This window comes from Bradysia coprophila, unplaced genomic scaffold (genome assembly GCF_014529535.1).
Source record: "Bradysia coprophila strain Holo2 unplaced genomic scaffold, BU_Bcop_v1 contig_232, whole genome shotgun sequence".
NCBI lineage: Eukaryota > Metazoa > Arthropoda > Insecta > Diptera > Sciaridae > Bradysia > Bradysia coprophila.
Genome location: NW_023503493.1, coordinates 21,518,211 through 21,543,374, shown reverse-complemented (window position 1 = coordinate 21,543,374; position 25,164 = coordinate 21,518,211). Strand labels below are relative to the sequence as shown.

Genomic DNA, 25,164 nt, shown 5'->3' with positions numbered 1-25,164 from the left:
CAGTTCTAAAATATTTTTTTAAATTCTAAAAAAATACGGGTCCAATATTTTAGCCTTCCGGACCAGATAAACACCATGCCAGATGAATTTGAGACTATTTCTCTAAAATGAAGAGGCCTCCGAGTCGATTTGTCTTTATTTAATGTAATTTTTTCCCTTTAATTTCACAATAAATTATAATCTAGTTTACAGGAATTTCCCTTTTTCAATAATAATGAAACCTTCCTTTCACCCATTATTAAAGTGCTTTATAGATAATAATAGTCATAATAGTAATAGTCATTTCCTCAATGATTTTTATATATCTGACGAAATGTAATGTTTCAACAAATGACGTTAGAGATTTTGTCAAACTAGGCGCTACATTAAACAAATGAAGTAACAGTTTTAATGATTAAATACGACACGCAGTCTGTACAAGGTCAAATGTTAAATGAGCTAGGCATAGCTTATCTCAAAGGTCTTTCAATACAATAAGTATTTTTTTATTTACCTTAGAAATGATTTTTTATAGCGAGAACCAAAACGCTTTTGCACTTTTATCTGATAAATACGTTGTTAAACCTATAAACGGTTTCACGCTCCAAACACGACTGTACCTAAATAAATTTCTCTTCAACCAAATTTCGTTTTTCCACAGTATTTGAATAATTCCAATATAATGCCTCCTGTGCCGGAATAAATTATTCTATTTTGGCAAAATTACAATATTTTTTCAACTCCATAAATTAAAGTAGACAAAAATTATAATTGCTACTTGTTGACAGCGTGTGTCACGTCAATAAGCCTCTCAAAATATATGCCTAAATTGTTTATTTATTAGTGACTATTCTGAATGTTGGCGTATGTTAAATGATAACATTTGCCGAATTAACATAATTTACATTTAATTATTGAATCAGTTGCTTTTCGAATTTTCTTTTGTAATATGGCTGGGGTAATATAATGTACAATGAAGCTTTTGATTGATTAATCGATTAAAAGTGCCCAGATACCGTTACTTCACGGTACTTTCAGAGAGAAGTAAGCCAAGCAGGAGCAGAGGACGCAAATACATTCAAAAGAGGGACTCAAATTCTGTTATACAATCATTTACGTATTCGTTTCATGCATTTGTATTAGCAAGCGTTTCGCACCAAAATCAAAGGCCTACTTATGCATTTAGGTCTATCCTGCTCTTGCCTGGTTAACTTTACATTGCCGTTGTTATTTAGTATCCGATTCAATGTAGACTCTAAGAGTCAAACCACATCGAAATTTTCTGTCGTGGAGTGACAGTTTGGACATTGACATTTTTGACGTTGTCATTGTTGACATCTGAAAAATTTCGTTATAACCTCAATTGAAAACGTGAACTGAACACAAAACTTGTCTTTAATCAATTAATTTTGAATAATATTACAGTATTATCGTAAATATTACAATAATGATACTATAACACTGTAATATTATTCAAAATTAATTGTTTAAAGACAAGTTTTGTGTACAGTTCACGTTTTCAGATGAGGTTATGATGGAATTTTTCGGGTGTCAAAAATGAAAACGTCAAAAATGTCAATGTCAAAACTGTCACTTCACGACATAAAGTTTCAATGTGGTTTGGCCTTAGTGTGTGCGAATAGCAAACAAGGAGAATAATAACCTATAATATTTCGGCTATTCGGGCATTGTATGAAAAACCTTTTTGTTTTTATAAAAGAAAATCACATAGGTTCGATGGTAAACTCATTTTCGCTGTCATTATATACAAGAAAAATCACATAGAGCAGGGGGTTTGTGCATGAACTAATGAAAGTTTTTCTATAGAGCAATATATCTACTTATATTTTTGAACTGAATTTTTATGCACATCGTCGAGAGATGTATTTAATTTTCTCATAGATCGAAACAGTGGTCAAATGTTTTACAAAATCACATGAGCTCGAAGGGCTTATCCGCAAAGACCAGAAACACCTCTATTAAAATAAATTTATCAATATTCATCCGAAACGCTTAATAAGCCACATTGACATTAACCTGCTGCAGGCGGCTGTCATCTGTTATCAACAACGACAACAAGAATAAACGACAAGCTCTGACTAATGAGTCTTATATAGCAAAAAGCATGTTCGAAACAAATGAAGTAAAAGATTTCTGAAATCATACTTGAAAATGTCATCTTCAAAAGCTGGTAGTGTTGCAGAACAGGCAGAACGTAAAAAACAAAATCATTACATCAATCTGAAGGAGAATCACATATTCACACCGATTTCATTTGAGAGTTTGGGAGTTTGCGGTCCAGAAACAAAGCTATTTATGAATACTCTTGGCAAACTTCTGAAAAAAGCTACAGGAGAAAAACGCGCTTTAAAAAAAAATCAATCTATGAAAATCCTCGACCAAATGAAGTAATAGTTTGAATAGTAAAACTGTTCATATGCGTCTGCGACAGGTTAACTCTTAAACGAATTATATATAGACTGGAAATTACAGAGCCGTATTAACACGATGGGTTATAGGGGCTTACCTACCTGGCGCTGGATATAACTAGCGAAAACTGGTGCTGGAAATTTTAAGGATATACCTATATTTAGCACTTGAAACGAGATAGCCCAGTGGCGCCGAATTATGAATCCGAACAAAATTAAGTAAATATTGTGTCTCCGACATGAAAAACTAAATATTTGATAGTGTGAGAATTGGTGGGCAAAATTGGTGCTCAAATTAGCGCGAGAATTCGAATTTTTTTACTACACAAAACTCTTAAATAAAAAAAAATATATTGGAACGATTACCTTGGAAATGAAGTTGGAAACTTTCAGAGACCGAAAATGTACTCCAAGAAGAGTGATTTATTCCAATGGATTAATAAATATGCAAAAGGTTTCCGTGTAAAAAAATATATTCGAATTCACACAATTTTGATAAAATTCATTGAAAAAAACACTTGAAAGTTGTGACCTTTTCTCTTCTCTTGAACCACATTCGAAAAAAACGCATCTGGACAATACTTATTTTCACAATAAATTAATGATAAATTGTCCCGAAAATTAAATAAAAACAAAACTTTAGATTCGCGACACTGGATTTTCAAAATACTAAGCTGACAACGCCTAGTGTCAGGGTGTAAATTTCTACGTAAAATCGTACGAAATATGCATCTTGTACAAACTGATGTTGGGGACACATTTTGCCGTACGAAACAAGGCTGTATACTTTGGGGAGGTCACGCAGATCGCCATTTTATTAGATAAGAGGAAACACACCTTTTCCATGCAAACAAATTCACCAAAATTGAATTTGTATGGCGTGGTATGGAATTTGTATGAAACGTGGTGTGTAAAACACGTATCTGCATCTGCGTGACCTCCCCAAAGTATACAGCCTTGCTACGAATTACCTGTCTAGTAATAATTCATTTAAGGTATAACTACCTAGAGGAGAATAACGACAATCAAGTTTTGTATAACAATAACAGAGTTTAAAGGACCAGAGTGAATGGACATATGTCAGACATCATACCAAACGAGCTGGGAGTGCCACAGGGTTCAGTAATTGGAGCGATTCTATTTATCGTTTATATCAACGATCTGCCATCCCATCTTACGAACGTTTTTATAAATTTATTCGCCGACGATACGCTTATATACCTCAATGGGAATAACATCGATGTTTTGAGTGACAGAATGAAAGGTGAACTGGACAAAATGAATCAATGGTTAATCAATAAGCTTAAACTCAACGTTTCGAAAACAAAGGCGATGGTGTTGAGTCATCCCTCAATAGTGTCTGCAGTAAACAGAATAATGGTGGACGGAGAGGAGTTGGAAATCGTGAACTGTATCAAATACCTAGGAGTCATGATTGATTACAAATTAAATTTCAAAGAAAACGTTGACTACGTCTGCAAGAAAGTTGCGAAAAAAGTTGGTGTCTTGTCAAGGCTAGCCGGAAATCTAACAATAGGAGCAGGAATTAGCATAAACAAGGCGATCAGAGCACCTCACTTGGACTACTGCTCGTCATTACTGTTCTTGAGTGATCAATCTGCGTTTGACAGACTGCAAAAAATCCAAAATCGGGCAATGAGAGCTGTATTGAAATGTAGGAAACCCCAATATCATTCATGTTGGAAGCATTGAACTGGATGAGTATGAAGCAAAGGGTGTACGTAACAACATTGACGTTTATCTTCAAGCTACGGCGTGGATTATTGCCTCAATATCTCGGAGAAATGGTTACGTTCAACGGTGACATACATGGGTACTCAACTAGATCGAGAAATGATGTCGATTAGGAAAAGTGCTAAACAAAGGAACTCGTTGTTTCATAGGGGACTTATCCTGTTTAATTCGCTTCCTAGGGACATAAAAGACGAAAACAGTGAGGTTGTGTTTAAGAATAAACTGAGACGATTCATAAAGTTAATTATTTCAAATCTAAATTCTAGTGAATGAAAAGTAAGAGAATGAGAAGATGAGAATGAGATTTTAATTTATATGTAAATGTAAAAATGATGTAAAAATAGCATTGCTAAATAAATGGTCTATTATTATTATTCATTATTATTCATTTTGACTAATTATTTAGCTTTTTTTTCTAATTCCACTTTAACGAATCGTTATTAACGACGCTTACAAAAAAAAAAGTTACAGATCCGTGCGACTTATGTAGTTCATTAGTGACGTCTTCATTTATAACGTCATAAGAACTGTCGTAAGAAACAACTGATAACATAACGTCATGGCTCTTCGAACGTACGCCGGAATACATCAACATATTTTTTTTGCAATATAAATTAATTTTCAAACCCATAAATTAAGGCAGATTAAATGTCAATAAATATGATAATCTTGATCGAAAAGTTGGTGATATGAATATGAATTGCAAATGGAAAATTTAATAAAAGAATTGGCAATGGTGGTGAGTATTTCTAGAAAAAGGCTGCACAGTTGTTTTTAGTATTTTTGTATTTAATTTACCAAAAATATACATAGACAATAGCCTTGCAAATAGGGACGATAACTCTAATCATGTGACTGATTTGCATTAAAAAATAGCAATAATTTTTATATAAATAGGCTGACGAGCTTCTACTTTGCATCAGTTGAATTACATTTCGAAAGTGATAACCACTCTTGTGAAAAAATGATGAAGCCAGTTCTTTTCACCTTCCTTTTGGTTGCCCTCTTTGCCGCGGTGAGACTACAAATAAAACTTTTCAAAAAATTCAACTTCTCAACACATAACAATTTTTAGTACTCCGCATCACCAGTCGCTGACGCTGACGCTGAAGCTGCACCAGCTCCTTGTTGGTGGTGGTGGATGTTGTTGACTACCACATCAACAACAACAACAACTACTACTACTACTACAACCACCACCACTACGACCACTACAACTACAACTACTACAACGACCTTACCTCCGTAGTTCCACCAACAGGTGGAAGTTTTAAAAATGTTACTTACATTCAAAAACTTGCAATAAAATTCGTCGTGTCTGGCACAGAAACAATTTACCGTTTTTTTACATCATCATGTCTATCAAATGTAACTTTGAGACTAAAAATTGAATACTTCAATACTTGGAACTTCGATTTTATTCTTTTCAACAAACCGGTTCGAACGTAAATTTCCTTCTAAATGGAAAACATGTTTGTGAAGTATCTGCGAAAAAACTTCCGAATATCGGAAGAGGCTAATGTTCCTCTTCAAGCTGCTAACCAGTAAAGTTCTAGGCTATCTCTACGACTTACTCCATTTTTCCCCACGATCCAACTTTTTTTCGGCGTCATGCGACCGCTCAGTACAAAAAATCGTCCTTTGTGAACACAGTGTCGTTCTTTAATGCGCTACCTAATGTCGTTAAGCATAGTCAAATTCTGTTGGGAACATCAAGAGTCGTTGTTATCACCACTTGTTGCAGTAAACAGTCCGATGAGAATATACATACGTTGCTTCTATGAGCGTCCCTCCGCTAGTTGTAGCACACCAGTGCATTTCAGACTTTCTTTCTATGCAATTGTCTACATGTTGGCTTAAGTTGGTTTCAACTCAACAAAAAGTGCTCCGTGAGAGAGCCATATCAGATAGTGAGCTGTCAAGTAGACAAAGCAAAAATTGAAAAAAAATCAATTTTGCCTCTCACACGGATTTTTTTTGTAAGTGGAAATCAAACCTTAATTTTGCTGTTTTACCTTGTTCTTAAATTTATTTTTGTAACAAAAGGTCAAGGCTAAGAATTTAATATTTAAGAAAAGGGATTGCAGCAGACATTAATGTGCAGCTCTATACTTAAGATTTTCGTGAAAGGAACGCCTACCAAAACATCCATCCAGTCTACTGACAGGGTAGACTAAGAGGTTACATTTTTATTGTGACTAAGTGGGATAGTGGTACTAAGATTGTAGATCTATGTGGTTTGCGAAACTAATGACAGAAAGGCACAGTGCCGTGGATTGTTTTGATGATTCTGTGTGTCAACCTCACAAAAGCGCAATCATTTCTCGGTTACTAAAACTGTTTAGTTCGTTTTAGTAACTGTTTTCTTAAAAAATATTTCAAAAACTATCCCGCTGCGACGTTGCCTGTGTTAAGTTTGCCGATATCGACAATCGTATTGATAATATACCAAAATTTTACAAAAAAATCTGCGTCGCAAAGTGGCAAATGTTCAGGAACAGATCAGCAAGAAAATTTATCTGCCGCATGCGACGCAGATTTTTTTGGTAAAATTTTGGTTGTTTCCAGTCAAATTTTTTTTGGTAAAAATTATTTGGCAGATGATGAGAAAAACTAAGCCAGCTTGTTTGAACTAAAATTGGGTGTAAAATTTAATTTTTGCGTAACGAAGCTGAAAGCGTCAACTCTAGCGATATCATTCATTTTAGAAATTGTATTTCAAAGACTGCGTCACACTTTTCTCGAAGAGATTTTTGTTGGGATATCAGTTGTTTTAGAAGTGTAGTCAACACTGCTTTTTATAACAGTTTACAGTTTTAATTCAAAAATTTTACGAAAATCGAAAATTTGACAAAATTCGAAAATTTGACGAAATTTGACGAAATTCGAAAATTTGACGAAATTTGACGAAATTCGAAAATTTGACAAAATTCGAAAATTTGACGAAATTTAACGAAATTCGAAAATTTGAAAATTTGACGAAATTTGACAAAATTCGGAAATTTGACGAAATTTGAAAATTTGACGAAATTTGACGAAATTTGAAAATTTGACGAAATTTGACGAAATTCGAAAATTTGACGAAATTCAAAAATTTGACGAAATTTGACGAAATTCGAAAATTTGACGAAATTCGAAAATTTGACGAAATTCGAAAATTTGACGAAATTCGAAAATTTGACGAAATTCGAAAATTTGACGAAATTCGAAAATTTGACGAAATTCGAAAATTTGACGAAATTCGAAAATTTGACGAAATTCGAATCGTTTTGCTCGTATTTGAAGCGCGAATAAGATAGAATAGGATTTGTGGTGATACAGGCCAAAGGAAAGAAACTTAAATTCTCGCCTATATATAGTTGCCGCGTCTCAAAAAAATTTCTTCGTTCTTTTTTTGGAAGTCAGACTGCGTCAAGTCCTCCGCTAACGCTCCGGACATGATATGGCTATTGGGAAAAAATTGGTCTATTGTTAAATAATGGATGATGCGATGCATCACCATCACGAATCAAACACACGTCTAATTAAAATGTTTTTTTGGTGTCGCGTCATTCCAATATGTATGCATATGCATATGCATAAGCTCTATTTTGGGGTTTCTATTGTCAATATTAATTATCAATTTAAATTTTTCTACTTTAAATTTAAACGAACGCTATTGTTGTCGATAATGTTAGTTATGAACATGTGCGTCATCTAGGACAAAATAGAACTTTGGCTCAGGAAAATTAAAACAACCTTTAAGCGAAGTAGCTTTGAGAACAATATAATTGACCCACCATTGGTACTAGGTCCTAAGTAGATAATTAGAAATGAAGCAAAACTATGACTCTGGCTAATTTCACCTCTTAATAAATAACCACTTAATATTCGAATTTAAAAAGTGTAACATATTGAAAATCAAATATAAAATATGTGGCCGTTGACTGACGAAAAATGTTGAACTTCACTGATAACAACAATGTAGGCTTTCAAGCAAAGAAATTGATATCAAATAACGTTGGCACATCCCCACTACTCCTCCATAGATGCCAATTCGAAAATATGGCGCCACAATAAACACGGTGGTGAACGATCATGGAAATAAGCGGAAATGCCTAAGAAACTCCTGTTGTAATGATGGAAATGGATTGCAGAGCTGTATAATTGAAAACCACTCAGCTTGGTCAACAGGTTAACAAAAGTAAAAAAAAAATATCGACGATGCCGGGTATAGTCTTTGTATTCGTAGATAGAGTGTTACTTGATAACACTTGGTACTAGAGCAATTCACGCCGTAAGTGTGCCTAAAATTTGAATTTTAAGTGAACGATTCGATGAAAAAGTGAACCGAAAAATACATTTCAACGCTTCATTGTATAAAAATGACGCTACGTTAGAAAGACCTCCGCACTTTCCATTTTGAATTTCGACCGCACTTACGGCGTGAATTAGTCAGTTTAATTTCTTCATATCAACACCTCCGGCCAAGATAAATATACACATTATTTTTCATGTAAGGGCCAAAAACCACAGAAAATTTCTGCATAACCCCCGTTTTTGGCCCGACACATGAAAAATTGCATTGTGGTACAACTTCAGTAGGAATGCTTCTTGGACACAAATAACAAATATGGTTTCTTAGCACATAATTATCACCTCTAGCTCGAATGACAACCCCATTGCGTTGGTAGTATCCCAATAGGAATACCTAATTCCATAAAATTTTCATTGAGCAGACTAATAAAGCTCTTCTCTTCCCACAAATTGTAGCTATAAAATGAAACATTTGAAATGAGGATGATGCAACTAAAAGTGTACTGCTACCAGTGGAAACGACTGTCCAGATCTTACCAACGGCAGATTGAATCAATATCCTCCAGCCAGCAGATAATCTAAAAATAGCATAACAAGTTTCTATTCCAGGGAATCTACGGAGCTTTCGTCAGTCGTCATTGACACATTTCAAAATGTAAGATGGAAATAGATACGCAAAATTTTATTTCCAAAGAATCGAAAATTAGTTTACACAGTTGTTTCACGAATCTACTTATTAAACACATCGAGTGTAAACCAAACAATAGAGCTATGGTGGTATAGTACACAGCCTTACATGACATGGTAATTTTCAGTTTCAAAATTGAAAAAATTTCGTATAAATAGGCTGACGGGCATCTATTTTGTATCAGTTCAATTACATTTCGGAAGTGGTAACCACTCTCGAGACAAAATGATGAAGCCAGTTCTTTTCGCATTCCTTTTGGTTGCCCTCTTTGCTGCGGTGAGACTGCAAAGAAAACTTTTCAAACAAATTCAATTTTCAACACATAACAATTTTTAGTACTCCGCATCACCAGTCGCTGACGCTGAAGCTGCACCAGCTCCTTGTTGGTGGTGGTGGCTGTTGTTGACAACTACATCAACAACAACAACTACTACTACTACTACTACAACCACCACCACTACGACCACTACAACTACAACTACTACAACGACCTTACCTCCATAGTTCCACCAACACGTGGAATTTTTAAAAATGTTACTTACATTCAAAAACTTGCAATAAAATCAATTGTGTCTGGCACAGAAACCATTTACCGTTTTTTTACCCCATCTTTCCACCAGAATTCCTTTTCAAAAATTCTTGGTCGTTATTGCTGTCGTATATTTTTCGAAAAGGATTCTGATGAAAGGATACCATCAAAAATGAAATAGGAGACACGTAAATGCAGTCTACAATTTTAGCTGAGTACCGATGCCTCTTAAGCAGTCGAATTCCGTTGGGAGTTTTAAGAGTCGTTACTTTCACCACTTGTTGCATTTAATAGTCCGATGAGAATATACATACGTTGCTTCTCTGAGCCAGAGCCTCCCACCGCTATGTAGGTAATTCTACTTCATGTAATTCTAGGTGGAGTGTGGATAAAACGTTGAAATAAATGGTTTCGATGTACAGAACGATGTACAGGCCGAGAAAATAAAAGAAATTCCTGCCTGGTGATAACTAGAACTGGATTGTGACTGTGACTTCTTAATCTTTCTCCGCCTATAGTTTCACTGTTTATTTTGCCCTAGCGGATGTATAATGACACAATTGATTCATTACACGAAAAACGTTGCATGAAACCATAGCATCTGAACCAAGCAGTAGAACAGATTTTCCAAGAGGGGCAACCCTAATATTTTGTCTTTATAAAAGATCAGAGTTGCCGGTGTACTATATTTTGGACACACGTGCTCTAGTTGTTGACAGTAATTTGGTTTCGATAAATAAATGTTTCATCTAATAGATTAAGGAATTTGTCTATGTATCGTCCGTTGACAAGTAAATCGCCACCGGTTTCTGGTGGGTTTCGATTTTTATTTTTTATACGTTGCCACACGTTGTTGACAATTTAAAGATGTTTAAGTTTATAGGTTTCGCTGATCGCTTGGTGAAAAGGGACTTCACCTAGCACAAATTACAGATATTGTACATATATTTGACATTGCAATGTGGGCAACATAGAGAAACTTAATTTCAAAACCCACCGAAACTCAGTGCTTCCATCTACATAAAAAACACAAACCAAACGAGCCAATCTTAATCTATTTATTGACAAATGTTCAGGAAATAATAATTTGAGCGAATTTCTAAAAATCTGTTTGAAATGACCTACTTGTCTACGTTTTAAAGCGAACTAAAAATTTTAAATTTGTGCCACTTTGGAGGCTCTCATTAAATTTATACTTGTGGCGGTTCAAAAAACGTGTTCAGTGCTATGATGAAACACGTTGCGTACGTGAAATATGTGATTTACTGATGTAGAATGTTTTTGAAATTTTCGATTTTTGTAACTCTTTCTCGAGTTTCTTGACTACCGGAGTTAAAAGTCTGGAGTGCACTTTTTCAGTTTTCGACCATTTTCGAACACTCTGAAGAAAATATTTCGTATTTTTATGGATGATGTCGATAGAGAATTCTTTATTCATATCCAATACTTCGAATAAATTAAGATTGGCTCACCTAGTTTGTGTATATTACGTAGGTGGAAGCACGGGGTTTCAGGGGGTTTCTTGACCTTGACCTTGCACATTTCGAATAGGACCCTGTGGTCTTTTCGGAAGAGCTTGAACGTTGAATCAATCACAGTGGAATGACCCACTTGGATCCCCCTTTTTGCCCTCTTTGTTCAATACTTTGTTACTCTGTGTGTACATCGTATCGATGTATTGAACAGCGCCGGACCGCCATCCGAAATGTGTTAAACTTAAGACTAACAACAATCACCGTCGCCGGACTAAGTGACTGGACTAGCTACTTTTGCATATATCATTCATAGGCTTGCAATACAGTCCGACACAATATAATGCCGCAAGGAAAATTTACCTGTTACCTGCTTTGTCATCCCACTGTATTCATTAAATTACCTGTATTCGTCCAGTTACCTGAGTCCGTTTATAAAGCCGACTGTTCTAGCCAACGACGGGCCTACGGGTACGGTAATAACAACGTTCGTAGACCCGAAGATTGGCAGCAGGGAGATGAACCGCTCGCCGGAGCCTTTGCTCGAGATGATTCTTACGTAGGGGTTTCAGGGGGTTTCGAACATTTAGTTTTTTCATGTTGCAGATATTGCAGTGTCAAATTCTGTCCAAGATGTGACATATTTGCAAGGTATTGGCCTTTTTCACAAAGTATAATCAGCGTAACCTTCGTAAAAAGAATCTTGAATCTGACAAGAGCACGTGTGCCAACGTGTAAAAAACAAATGTTCAAAACCCCCTGCTGAACCGTGGCGATCCTCTTGTCAAACAAATTCCATCATTTATACCTAGAGGCACCAGAACGTTACAAGGTGGTTCTGAACAATAGTTATGTCACGTCTGTAGAGAAATAATGATAACAATTTTTAACTAAATTTGTCGCAGAAATGTTGAAGAATGCCGATGGAATTATTTTTTTTTTAATGATTTGTTAAGTGTAGCAGGATGTTCAGCGTATTTAAGAAAGAAGTTTTCACGAGGAATTTTTTTTAGAAAAATGGCAGGTTTCTATCAGTCCAGCTACTATTTCGATATATATATTGACATTAAGAAGTAAGCTAAATTCCAAGTTAATATTCACTCACTCGTCAAATTATCGAACATCTAACAATTAGAAATATGGCTACAAGCATTTGGACAATACAGGGTGGATCACAATGTTTGTGAAAGACAGAAGAAGATGAAGAAATGTGAGCATGTTAATATAAAAATTGTGATTGCTCGTCCTGAGAACTTAGTCCGAGGCTTTGTCTATTACAAAATGAGTAGTGTCATTCTTGAATCTTTAAGCATCTAAGGCAACTTATAGGGTATCGGAACTATATTTATCATCATTAACATGCATTTTAATTCTCTACCGATATCATCCATACACAAATACGAACTATTTTTTTTTCAGAGTGTTCGAAAATGGTCGAAAACTGAAAAAGTCGAAAAAGTGCACTCCAGAATTCCCCCCTCTGTTTGCCGAAAACTGACAGGATTTCAACTTGGCACCCGAACTTTTATTTTTCAGGGTACCAAGAGCTATCCAAATCACCCAAGACATCCCGTGCACCTTTCATGGACACGGGCACTTCCATGGCTACTGGCTACTGGTTTCGATTCATTCAATTTGCTATATTGACGCCTTTCAGATGTGCCTCACATGATGGAGTAAAAAAAACGGTAAATTATTTCTGTGCCAGACACGATTGATTTTATTGCAAGTTTTTGAATGTAAGTAACATTTTTAAACTTCCACGTGTTGGTGGAACTACGGAGGTAAGGTCGTTGTAGTAGTTGTAGTTGTAGTGGTCGTAGTGGTGGTAGTTGTAGTAGTAGTAGTAGTTGTTGTTGTTGTTGATGTAGTGGTCAACAACAGCCACCACCACCAACAAGGAGCTGGTGCAGCTTCAGCGTCAGCGACTGGTGATGCGGAGTACTAAAAATTGTTATGTGTTGAAAATTGAATTTGTCAAAAGTTTTCTTTGCAGTCTTACCGCGGCAAAGAGGGCAGCCAAAAGGAAGGTGAAAAGAACTGGCTTCATCATTTTTTTACAGGAGTTGTTATCACTTCCGAAATGAAATTCAACTGATGCAAAGTAGAAGCTCGTCAGCCTATTTATACAAAAAAAAATCTATTTTGAAACTGAAAATTACCATTTCATGTCAGGTTGTGTACTATACCACTGACTGGCTATAATTGTTTGGTTTATACTCGATGTGTAAATAAGTAAATTCGTTAAACAACTGTGTAAACTTAATTTTCGATTCCCTTCTTTGGAAATAAAATTTTGCGTATCTTCAGTGATACACGTCATCGCTAATTTGGTTCAATTCATTTTACATTCTGAAATGTTTCGAGGATTTTTTTAAAGTGAACACAGGAGCGACGGTTTGTTTATATGCTCAGATAGCCCTTGGTCCTAATAGCCTAAAACTGCAGTCGTTTAGTTTGTTTATTGCTTATAGGTTAGTGGCGGAGTTCATTGGATAAGTAATATCCTCAACCATTTTTCGAAAATTACAGACAGAATTTTTCAGCCAAAGGCCGTAAATTTTGATGAACTTTAAAAGGAGATATATCTCGCTCCTAACGAACGTTCACTTTCTAGGGCAAACTCAATTTCAGTATTCTGTATTTAGCTATTCCCTGAAGCAAACTTTACGGGGCCTTAATATCTAAGCTACAAATTTCTGGCTTACCGAAAACGAAGGATCACATCAACCACACCTCAGCCAAATAAATTAGGTGTCGCCCCAATTTTTGCAGAACAAAATCTTTAGTACGGATGCAGTTCAGGTCATGTTACACGTAACACAATTTTTTGTGGAAGTAAATGAACAACTTCTTACGTACATCATGTGAACAAGGTTTCATCGATATAACTCCATTATGTGTCATACGAAATTTACAAATTTACATTAAAATATGGCCTAGTTTGTGGATATAATAATTTCAAAAGAAATGCTACATTACCAGATTCTAAAGACTTTCCTCCTTATATGTTTAGAACAGTGGATACTCTGATAAAAGCTCAACCTAATTTGCAATGGATGAAAATCCTGGATTTCGTAGTATAAGTAGCCGTAGTAGCATTCTGTGTTTGCAGCAGAGAAATCGGTTAGGCACAAAATAACATAAATTAGGCGTAGGTGTGTTCCTATGTATTAAAAATTCACCATTTTTGCTTCGAAACGACGAAAACTCCGTAAATTCCCTGGAATGGAAATTTGTTGTGCTATTTTAAGATTACCTGCTGGTTCTGTATTTATAACGGAGAATAAATTAAAATTGTATAGTATTTACAGTAGCTTTTATTATCTATTTTTTTAGTTCCATAGTTGATCAGTCCTCTAAACTAGCACGTTTCCAACCATATCTCTGAACTTATATCAGAACATATGTATAGACTAGAATTGGTTATCTCTCCTCACTCCTCTGATTTCGGTATCTCTGAACACCCACAATTCGAAGTTTCTCGCACGCGGTAAAAAGTTATAAGACTATAATGTATTTCGTATGGGTCTAAGAATGTCAAGTCCCAAAGTTATCTGTAGGTCAAAGTAGGTCACGAGGTCATCCCCAGTAGAGTTTCGATCTTGTCGTCTTAAGTCAATTTTATTATGAATTTAGTGTTGTAGCTGTACTCTTTAGAATTTTTGACTACTACGCCTTCCTTAAATAAAATAATACAAATTTGTTTGAAAATCGAAAATACTATGAGGCAACCGCAACAAGGACCTATAAGAATTTTCTGGTATGGCGATTAGGGCCATAGTGAAGTCGCCTTCTCGAGCTCCGTTGAACTATTGATATTTCGTAGGCTTATTGTTAAACAATCCATATATCGGAGGATGCATCACAAATCGAATCCACGTCTACTTTTAAAATGTGTTTCTGGTACCGCGTCATTCAGATAAATGTATGCATAAATTCTATTCTGGGGTTTTTGCAAATATTCATTGTAAATTTTAATTTTTCCTCGTTGGAGTATAAACGAATGCTACTGTTGTCGATAATGTCGGTTATGAACATGTGCGTCATCTACGAATAATACGTTTTATTAGAAGGTTGGTTCGGGAAAATAAAAAACAACACTATTAAAGCAAAGTAACTTAGAACTATACCTCTCCAATCTCCACTAAAACGATTAAAAAATTAGTGTTTGAGATTAGATTACAGAAGGCACATTTATGAATTTCACTGTATTTTGCTATTATTCTCGGATACCCTTAAATATAGCTATTATCGAAATAAATAAATTATAGGCCTATCGAAAAAAGGTTGCAAATTTAATATCGATGGTGCTGTTTGTGGCCAGAGCATATCAAGTGTCACAAGTCATCCGAGAAAACATTATTCCCTTGACTGAAAGTCAGGTTCTTACACCAGAAATACCGAAATAAGTGGGTAACAAAAAAGTTCACTGTGATTGAACATGTATGAAATGGTATGAAAAACGTTAAATGTGGGTAACAGTTCTTCGTTGAGGGCACGATAACTTGAGTAATTCTCATCCAATTTGAATGAATCTTTTTTTCAAATGTGTGAAATTAAAATCCCAAGACTAAGTTCGAAAATGGGCTATGTGGGATGAAGGATCTGGAAGCTATCCCAGAATTTTACACTGTTGATTATAGTTTCAATAAAAGAAGAACATTTAATTTATTAAAGGGTAAGTCAACTATTAAGTTGTTAGTCAACTGTCAAGTTGTCTGTGAACAGTGATAGTCAACTATCAAATAGGTAGTTTTTTATTTTCTTTACAGCCATGCCTTACGCCAGAAAAATACCAATTATGAAATGATTTTCTTTGCAGGCAAGATGAACTATTATCAACTAATATCTGAATCTTTTTCAACAAAATATTTTACAACTTCCACGAGTGTGAAGTTTGCTGCCAGAGCGAAGCGAAGGCCGTAATTCAGACGAGTTGTGATATTTTTCACGATTGAAGGTTTTGTAAATGCAGCAAGTACCGGTTAACTTCCTTTTTAGCAAAGGTTATTTCAGAACTTTGCTTTTTTGTACAAAAGAGTAAAAGAAGAACATCAATCGCAGTTTTCTATTTTGTGAACGAGTTCTCGTGCCACATTCACAAAACATACTTCGCATCTACACTGATTGGCTAAATTGCAGTTTAGTGGAACAACCCCGATTTGCACGAAAGTGGATGGGATCGACAGGGGGAGGTCCCCTGATGACGAATCAAGAAGATTTGGGGCGCGGAAGCCCCTCCTATGGCCGCCAGATCGCTCCAAAGTTTTCACACTTCTTTGAATTTTCACGTGTTTTTTTTGACGGAATCGATAGTAGAAGGTCCACTGATGACAAAACAACAAAAATTGGGGAGCAATAGCCTCTTTTTGGGCCGCCAGGGCACTCCAAAGTTTCACACTTTTTGAATTTTTGCTTTTTTTTGACGGAATCGACAGTATAAGGTCCACTGATTACAAAACAACAAGAATTGACGCGCAAGAGCTACTCCTTCCTCAGAAAAAATTTTCCTTGTACGAAATGCCGACGACTACTTTTTGCCTTACAAAATAACTTCATTTCCCTTGAACGAAATGACTTCGACTAAAGTTTACTACGCCACGTAAACAACAACGCAAGGCGAAAAACCCTCTGCTGCCACCGACTCAGAGACGGAAGAAGAATATAATGACTACAACTAGATACATACTTAATTTCATTGCAACAAGGGCATCAGTACATAAAAAAAAGAAAAAATGATGATTCCGTAAAAAAAAACGCAAAAATTCGAAGAAGTGTGCCAACTTTCGATGGCCCTGGCGCCATGAGGAGTGGCTTGCGCTCCACAATTCTTGTTGTTTTGTCATCAGTGGACCTTCTACTGTCGATTCCGTCAAAAAAACACGCAAAAATTGTGAAAAGTGTGAAAACTTTGGAGGGCCCTGGTGGCTCAGGGAGAGGCTTCCGCGCCCCAAATCTTGTTGTTTCGTCATCAGGGGACCTCCCCCTGTCGATACAACCTACTTTCACCCAAATCGGTGTTGTTCCACTAAACTGCAATTTTGCCCACTGATTTAACAAAAAGGCAACCAAAAAGAATAATAGACAGCTCATACTAATAGGACTAATGCTTAGTTTCCTCTTACCAAAAAAAGTACTCCGTGTGAGAGACAAAATTGAATTTTTTCAATTTTTCTTTGTTTATTTGACAGCTTGCTCTCTCACGGCGCTCTAACGGCTCTCTCACGGAGTACTTTTTTTAAGTGGAATGGGCACTTAATAGTCATATTTTATTTATGATTTACGGTTGATTGAAAATCTTGCTGAAAATTTAAAAGAACGTTGAGAACTCAAAAAGTGGTCAAAAATCATTACTTAACCATTATAAAGTCGAAATTAGTAACAATTTACCGAAAATATTGGTAAACTGAGTTATTTTTTACGATCAACCGAAAACTAGTTACGTTCATTTACTACCATTACATCCTTCTTATATTCGACAGTTTCCAAAGATTTTTTTTGTTTAATGTAAATGTAAAACATTTTTTTAAGTTTTTTTAATTTTTGTTGTTCTAGTAGACCCTCTAACGATACAGAGTGAAAACTCTCCAAAGGCATCTGTAGATTTTTTTTGGTTCGGACCCACAATCCAGCTACCTCGTTTAGCTTGAAAATTTTTGAAAAACAATGATGCAAGCCTATATTGACTTATAAAAAAAAATTGCTGATTATTATTGCTAGTGCGATGGTGAATCGCGGTAGATCGGAATCCGGAATCTCTAAAAATAAAAATTGAAATCGACACACCCTACTGTAGATAATAAGACACTAGTGCAAAAAATACGAATCACAACCATCGATATAATATACGGTAGATAAGTAATGTCAAACTAACTTTATGCGGAAAGATCACATGGATGTATGTGTAACGTAACTTACGTTTTGAGAAAGCGCGCGAAATAATGTCATACAAATATTTGAAAATAATTGGAACTCTGTATTTCTCAATTTCCGTTTTCTCTTCGTTTTGTGTTGTCTGTTGTGATTCGTATTTTTTGCACTTGTATGTGTGCTGTTTCCGAATCTTCATGTCTCATTATCTACAGTATATTCGATGATCACAACACAAAACGAAGAGAAAAAGGAAATTGAGAAATGCATAGTTTCAATTATTTTCAAATATTTGTATGACATTATTTCGCGCGCTTTCTCAAAACGTAAGTTACGTTACACATTCATCGATGTGATCTTTCCGCATAAAGTTTGACATTACTTATCTACCGTATATTATATCGATGTGAGGACCTCGGTAAAAAAGTTGGAAATTGTTTTGTTGTCGAAAAAGTTAAATCCATTGCAAATTACTGCAGTCGGGTGACTTGTGGCACAAATAACACTCTCGAAATTTCCAATTTTTCTTCCCTTGGTACAGGGTAAAATAGAAAATTCCTGATTGTTAGAATTTTCCATTTTCTTCACTCGGTAGACTTAAAAGGACTAAAATTCGATATGTTACAAACGCAGCAGTACACGTATAAGACCTCTGTACTTCGTGCTTGAAAATAAACTTCAAAGGGTTAAGTGCACTGTGCAGAGTTTGATATAAAAATTTCTTTTATGCAATTCCGGGACGGAATTAAACTGTTTCTTGCCTGTTTTTAATAACGTAATGTAGAAGATTATTGCACATAGTTTTAGAGTTCTCACACTTTAAAATACTGAGAGTAGAAACTCTTTATGTATTTAGACTGAACTAATGTTTAATAACACATAAATTCATTTTATGCCACTCAGCATTATAATATGAAAAATTTGCTAACTTTAGATGCCTCTGTGGCATCAAATGTTGTGTGTAACGTAACTCGATACAAAGTACTTTATTAGGCTCTAGCTATATAATTATGATATAATTATTAGTAATTGAGTACCTTGCACATCGATTGCATAAATAACTATTTCTTCAGCCAGCAATCGTGAACATTGTCATGAACGATAGAACATTTAATCTACTTCATTGAACGGTCATTGAAATACACAGCAAAACCTATCTCACTGTCGCAATCCTAAGAGAGACTTTAATGCAACGGTCTCAACAGACAGTGGCAAAAATATTCCCAATGTAACGAGACTAGTCTTCACTTTATACACGGGCATGTTGCATAAATAACTATTTGCTACAACCACAAAACGAACTGAAACCATTTAACGAAATTCATGAATACGTAACGCAAGCCATTTATCGCATGAATAATTGAATAATATTGACTATATATAGAAACTGTTTTATCAATTCACTGTCGAATCAACGGTCATATTTACCAACGTAGAAATACATATTGACGCATCACAGCGATACACATCATTTACCACTTACCACCCAATTCCCATATCCACCTGTTGAGCACATAAATCACATATTTATTACCTGACGTGGCTAAAAGCTACAGGAACGTGTAATCGTACGAAAAAACAACGACATTATATTAAACGGACATCGGTTTATTCGGGTTACAACTCAAAACTCGGTGCACAGGACAATTAGAAAATATTTGATTTAACAGTAGTTTCCATGTTGTGAAACGTGCATGTTGCAGTTGAATAACTCTGAATTTTCTATTTTAAATATAAAGTTAGAGAAGCATTCGTTTAAAAATGGAAAATGGAAAATTTTGATGTGTTCTATGACTCATGTCCGCATAATATCATATCTAATCAATCAGTTGAAAAGGATACAACAACAACGCGAAAAGAGAACGGTACAAATTTTAGAACAATTTGTGATATATCCAATGTGGATCGGTGCCGGTCGGAAAAATTGATCAGGCCAAATGTAGCTCGAAAGTATCGCAGTGTTTATTTGAAGAAATATGTGTGGTCAAAAGGAGTAAGGCATTATCGTCGTTATAAAAAAGCATTTGTGATTCCGGTAATACATGTGTCACGTAGACCCGATAATCCATTTAATGTTAAAACTGTGGTGGAGAATTTAAAAAGGAAACAAATGACGAGCCCATTGCATAAAACGACCGACAGCAATGAACATTTATCTGTGGGCGAAGAATTGTGTTGTAGGTGACAATTATATTACACTCGCGGAATTTTGAAAACCGACACATGGTTTTTTTTGTTAATTTTTCATGCATTTTTTTATGGAGAAATCAGAAACTCAAATAAAACACAGAAACAGAAAATGTGTCGGTTTTGAAAATTCCGTGTGTGTATTTCATTACTTATATTAGCACGGAAAATTCGCATTTATTGTCCCGTCGGCAAAGTTTGATATCGTAGCAAATCATAAGAAACAATCCATGACGTGGCCTGTGACTAGCGCATCTCCAAACTGAAATAGTTCGAAATCTATCAGACTTTTCTTAGAGCATCTTATGTTGCTCAAAGAAAGGTCGTACAGATTTCGAGCTATTACAAAATGAAATTGCGTTCATCACGGGACACGTTATGGAATTTACATTTATGTAAATCACACGCACTAACTGTAAAGATTCTTTAACCACAAGTGGTTAAAAAACATCAGGTTCTGATACCTGTACCCACCCGTTTTAGTGGCTGTCGAATAGGGTGTAGCAATGTAGTAAAAACTCGATCTTTTTCGTAAAATAATCTGTGAAGTCTGGAGGTTAGATTACCATGTGGGCCCAACTTTTTGTGCACACGGAGCCCACCCTAAAAAATTGATTTTTTATGTGACGTGGACCGACGAAATTTTCAAAAATCGATCTGGCGGCAGCACAAATTAAAGTTTGAATTTTTTTTCTTCCATAAAATGGTCAGATGGACCAGCTGAGTGGATTTCCGGCTGAGCCTTAAAAGAAATAAGACATTTTGTAAAAACCGCTACACCCTATTTATTTACTTACTACACCCTACTGTCGAATGAGTGAAATTTATTCAGAAAAGTTGGTGCATTTGCTAAGAGTAATGTTTTGCAACAAGGTTGTTAAAATAGTCATGATGAAGGTTTTTAAAGTTTAATTTATTTGTTACAGATTCTAGTCTGGAAAAGCAAATAGTTAAGACGAGGAATTGGGAAGCGATACGATACAAATATCAATTAGATTACAAGTAAGTGAAACCGCTTATAAAATATTTGAAGTTAAATTGAGCAGACAATGTTTGTTAAGGGAAAGGTTAAAAATGGAACGAGAAAATTATTTAAAAAAATGCGCAGACATGAAGGAAATGTCTCAGAAACAGCACAACGTTGAAGTAAGAAAAAAATTCATGCTTCGCAACACCATCGACAGTCAATATCTAAATTCGTATCCTTTCAGCATTTGAGACAGTTTCATCCAAATACGGACGAATGTATAAGAAAAGGGCCGTATAGTGCTGTTGTATCAAATGAAGAGTTGATAGTGGATCCAGTACATTCCAATCGGCACATAGATGAACGACAAAAAAATCTCGTATCAAGCACTGAAACACAGGTTGCAGCATTCAATGGTGTAACAAGTGTTGCCAATGAATCAAAAAATTATTATCCACACATAAAGTATGACGATAGCGTTTGCAAATCGATAGATTCAACAGACGACTATAAAAACAGAAATCCATTTAATGGAGGTGAAGTGGAGCAAATGCAATTCAATAGAAATGAGCGCGGGGATAACATTCAATCGGAAGTAAAACAAAATAAAATAACAGTGGATTCCAACACAGTTATAGTATCGCCAACTATGGATCATGAAATGCCAAAAAGATCTCAAGATTTCGATTTTTCGATTCCATTTAACGAGTCGAATATCCTAGTGAAAGTAATGACTCCTGATCGAAAAAACCCGAGCAACGTTTGCAACCAACACCCACAACCACATTCTCTCTTACAAAATACGTTGCTACACGACACTAAGCCCACAAAGCCAGACTCAAAATCATCGAAACGGGTTCTATCAGACGAAGAATCGAAAACAAGTAAGTTCATTGAAATGTGTGTTTGTCTCTAAGTTACATGTGTTCTGAGTGGGATATACAATAAGAAAACTCCCAGCTCTCAATTCGTTTCGATCTTTAAAGTTTCATTTTCAGATAACATTCGACACAATTCCGGACCCAGAAGCGAATGGCTTCAGTACATTCAAAATTTATTAAATAAAACTACAAAATTAGCTGATCATCCTGCGGAGACATCAAAGCCCTATTTCGACCATTGTCCAATTCCCACATCAACAATACAAAAACCAAGTGTTGCACATGTAAATACGACGAATTCTCAGCTGACGAAATACCCTGACCCTCAATCTATTGGTAGAGTAAAAGTAGATCGACCAATGGTTTCAAATCCAAGACTAATTAGGCCAAAAGTAATGCACCCCAGTCCATATTATCGGTCAGATTTCTTTAGAAATAATCCATTGTACAACGAGCCAATGGAAGATCCGATTGTTCTCAATATGCCGGTACGACGACATTCTCCAGCTTCATTAATACCAGACCAACCGAGTATACCTCCGCATATAGAATATACGTACGCTAATCGTCCAAACTATCGACATGACTTTATGGTTCGAAACATGCAATTACCTTTAGATATGTCACAGTCACATCCTAATCTAATGGGGCAACCAATGTATTCCCCATATGACCAACAATATATGCAATATCCCATTGAAATGGAACGAATGCCACATCCTTACATAGATCGGTTCGTTCAACATAATAATGTAGCTCCACCTAATCGAAGCATAGGCTTTCTGCCACCTAGACCGATAGTTCCCGGTGTTTATAGATACTTAAACCCACAGCACGATCACCCTTTATGGATTTATCCGCATATGTTGGAACGGTAGTGTTGACGTCATGAGTATTCTTGCCATCGAGGAAAATGAAAAAGGAATAAAGAACAAACGATATGAATGTGGTAATTAGAGAAAGTATCAGCTTGCTACTTCTACAGCAATGTCGCTATTCCTATGTCTATTAACGTAAAAAAGTATCAATAACTCTAATCAACTGCATCAATTTGCATGTAACTGAGAAGTTTACTAGTTTTGTTCGACAATCAACCATCACATCATTAGTAATACCATAGCATCTGAACCAAGCAGTAGAACAGATTTTCCAAGAGGGGCCTGCGTATGCAACCCTACTATATTGTCATTATAAAAGATCAGAGTTGTCGGTGTACTATATTTTGGACACACATGCTCTAGTTGTTGACAGTATTTTGGTTTCGATAAATAAATGTTTCATCTGATTGTTTATTGACAAATTTTCATTAAATCATAATATTTGCCAATTAATTTCTGCGAATTTCTAAAAATCTGTTTGAAATGACCTACTTGTCTACGTTTTAAAGTGAACTAACAATTTTAAATTTGTGCCACTTTGGAGGCTCTCATTAAATTTATACTTGTGGCGGTTCAAAAATTGTTGTTTATTTTGTGGCAGATCATATTAGAGAGGCTAAATTTCCGTTAAAAAATCTGTTCTAGTGCTTGCTTGGTTCAGTGTTAGAAGTATACTTAACCTTTCTGAAATGGCAAACATATCAAGGTTCTGAAAGAATTTAAGACAGAACCTTCAAACATATTGTGGTATAATAATTGAATCTTTTATATCTCCGGCTTAACGTACTTTCATTATTTGAAACAAAATCTTGTATTTCATTTGTTTTAACGCACCTATCATACATAAGTATAATACCACGTTAACCGTTAGACATCGCGCGTCGCGTGTGGAAATTTTATTTTCTTCCCGGTATCAGAATCAAATTTCCCGGTATCTAAAATCGTAAATTCGATTTTTCGCGATTTTTTCGATTTCCCGGTATCTAAAGAAATTTTCTGAAAACTTCCAGGTATCCAGGATACCGCGGATAGCGTGAATTTTCACACGCATCGCGCTTTTCGTTGGTCGCGGATGTTTAGTCGTTTTTTTTAAGGTTGACTTGAAATGAAGTTAGCAATGTACATAACTGAACATGGCGCCGATGGTATTACATCTGTTTGCGAAAAATAGGGACAATTTAAATTAATAAAATGGGCCGAGTTATCTCGACTTAAAGTGTTTTGTATGACTGTTGGCTTTAACTGAACTTTTAGCTTTATACCTGAACTTTACTGGATATTACGAGAGGAAACTTTGCTGTGATTGCGAGTAATAATTTTTTTTATAAATCTATTTGAATACATTTATTAAAGTAAAATAATTGAACTGATACGTTTAGATGAATATATTGCTGTTGCACACAAATAAAGCTATGCACAAATGTTGGTGTGGTATACAATGACATAATAGTATGTCATTGGTGGTATAGTTTAAATGATACAAATAAAAGGTTAGAAATTACTTGTGGATTAAAAGTACATTGCCATATATAACTGGCGGTAACTAATCGAGGCTTTTGCACGACAGAGTAAAGTTAACCAGGCAGGAGCGCTAATTTGACTAGGGACCTGAATAATCTAGTAGCCCTATATTTTTTGCGAATAAAATTTTTCAATTTATGTCAGTGTACATTTTCATACAGTGTATTAGGTCCCTTATTTGACGTTTCGAAAATGAACTGCTCCTGCCTGGTTTATTTTACTCTGTCGTGGGCTTTTGTGAACAACGTTGCTTTTCCTATATTTATAATGTTGTTGTTGTGGAAAACAAATAAATAAAAAATCATTTAAATGAAAGTTAACAGACAAACTACTTCATTCTCTTTTGATCAATTAAGTCTGCCAGTCTGGAAACCATTTAAAAACGGAGACATAAGTTTAAAGTGGAATCCGGAAATTCCCCACAGTACATAAGTGATAGATAAAAGTTGAGCTTCTTCCGGCTTTAGCTGGTCGTTTCATCGGTTTTCATTTATCAGTGTGTACGTTCGTGCCCTCATTCAATCGTATGTGTAGACGGTTACACAGAGATGTGAATGAAGGGAACGAAACGACAGGAGCAAAATCACAGTTGAAGTGTAACCTTAATGTTGAATCTTAGTGTATTGCGATGAACGATAAGTTGTATCCTCATTCATCATCGTGGATTGAAAGAAGACAAACAGCATCCTCATTCTCACACTAATGTTAA

General features: G+C 35.5%; 1 protein-coding gene and 4 long non-coding RNA genes across 6 annotated transcripts; 3 read left to right on the top strand and 2 right to left on the bottom strand.

Annotated features, from left to right (window-relative positions):
• Positions 1–1,361: 1,361 nt before the first annotated feature.
• Positions 1,362–23,380, bottom strand: LOC119076281. The gene is made up of 3 exons (XR_005087599.1): positions 23,172–23,380; positions 11,393–11,398; positions 1,362–1,604 (listed from the first exon to the last, which is right to left on the bottom strand). It is a non-coding gene; the product is annotated as an uncharacterized LOC119076281 (long non-coding RNA).
• Positions 5,076–5,322, top strand: LOC119076270. Its single transcript, XR_005087589.1, has 2 exons — positions 5,076–5,178; positions 5,239–5,322. It is a non-coding gene; the product is annotated as an uncharacterized LOC119076270 (long non-coding RNA).
• LOC119076266 lies at positions 9,268–9,619 on the top strand. Its single transcript, XR_005087585.1, has 2 exons — positions 9,268–9,423; positions 9,484–9,619. It is a non-coding gene; the product is annotated as an uncharacterized LOC119076266 (long non-coding RNA).
• LOC119076273 lies at positions 12,845–13,281 on the bottom strand. The gene is made up of 2 exons (XR_005087592.1): positions 13,151–13,281; positions 12,845–13,092 (listed from the first exon to the last, which is right to left on the bottom strand). It is a non-coding gene; the product is annotated as an uncharacterized LOC119076273 (long non-coding RNA).
• LOC119076262 lies at positions 19,525–22,963 on the top strand. 2 transcript variants are annotated; one of them, XM_037182936.1, is made up of 5 exons: positions 19,525–20,202; positions 21,135–21,210; positions 21,270–21,354; positions 21,420–22,059; positions 22,174–22,963. In XM_037182936.1, the coding sequence occupies exons 1-5, from the start codon at positions 20,166–20,168 to the stop codon at positions 22,932–22,934; spliced, it is 1,599 nt and encodes a 532-aa protein (XP_037038831.1). In that variant the 5' UTR covers positions 19,525–20,165; the 3' UTR covers positions 22,935–22,963. The 2 variants fall into 2 exon arrangements, with proteins under 2 accessions (XP_037038831.1, XP_037038830.1); XM_037182935.1 differs by having other exon boundaries at positions 19,528–20,198.
• Positions 23,381–25,164: the final 1,784 nt, after the last annotated feature.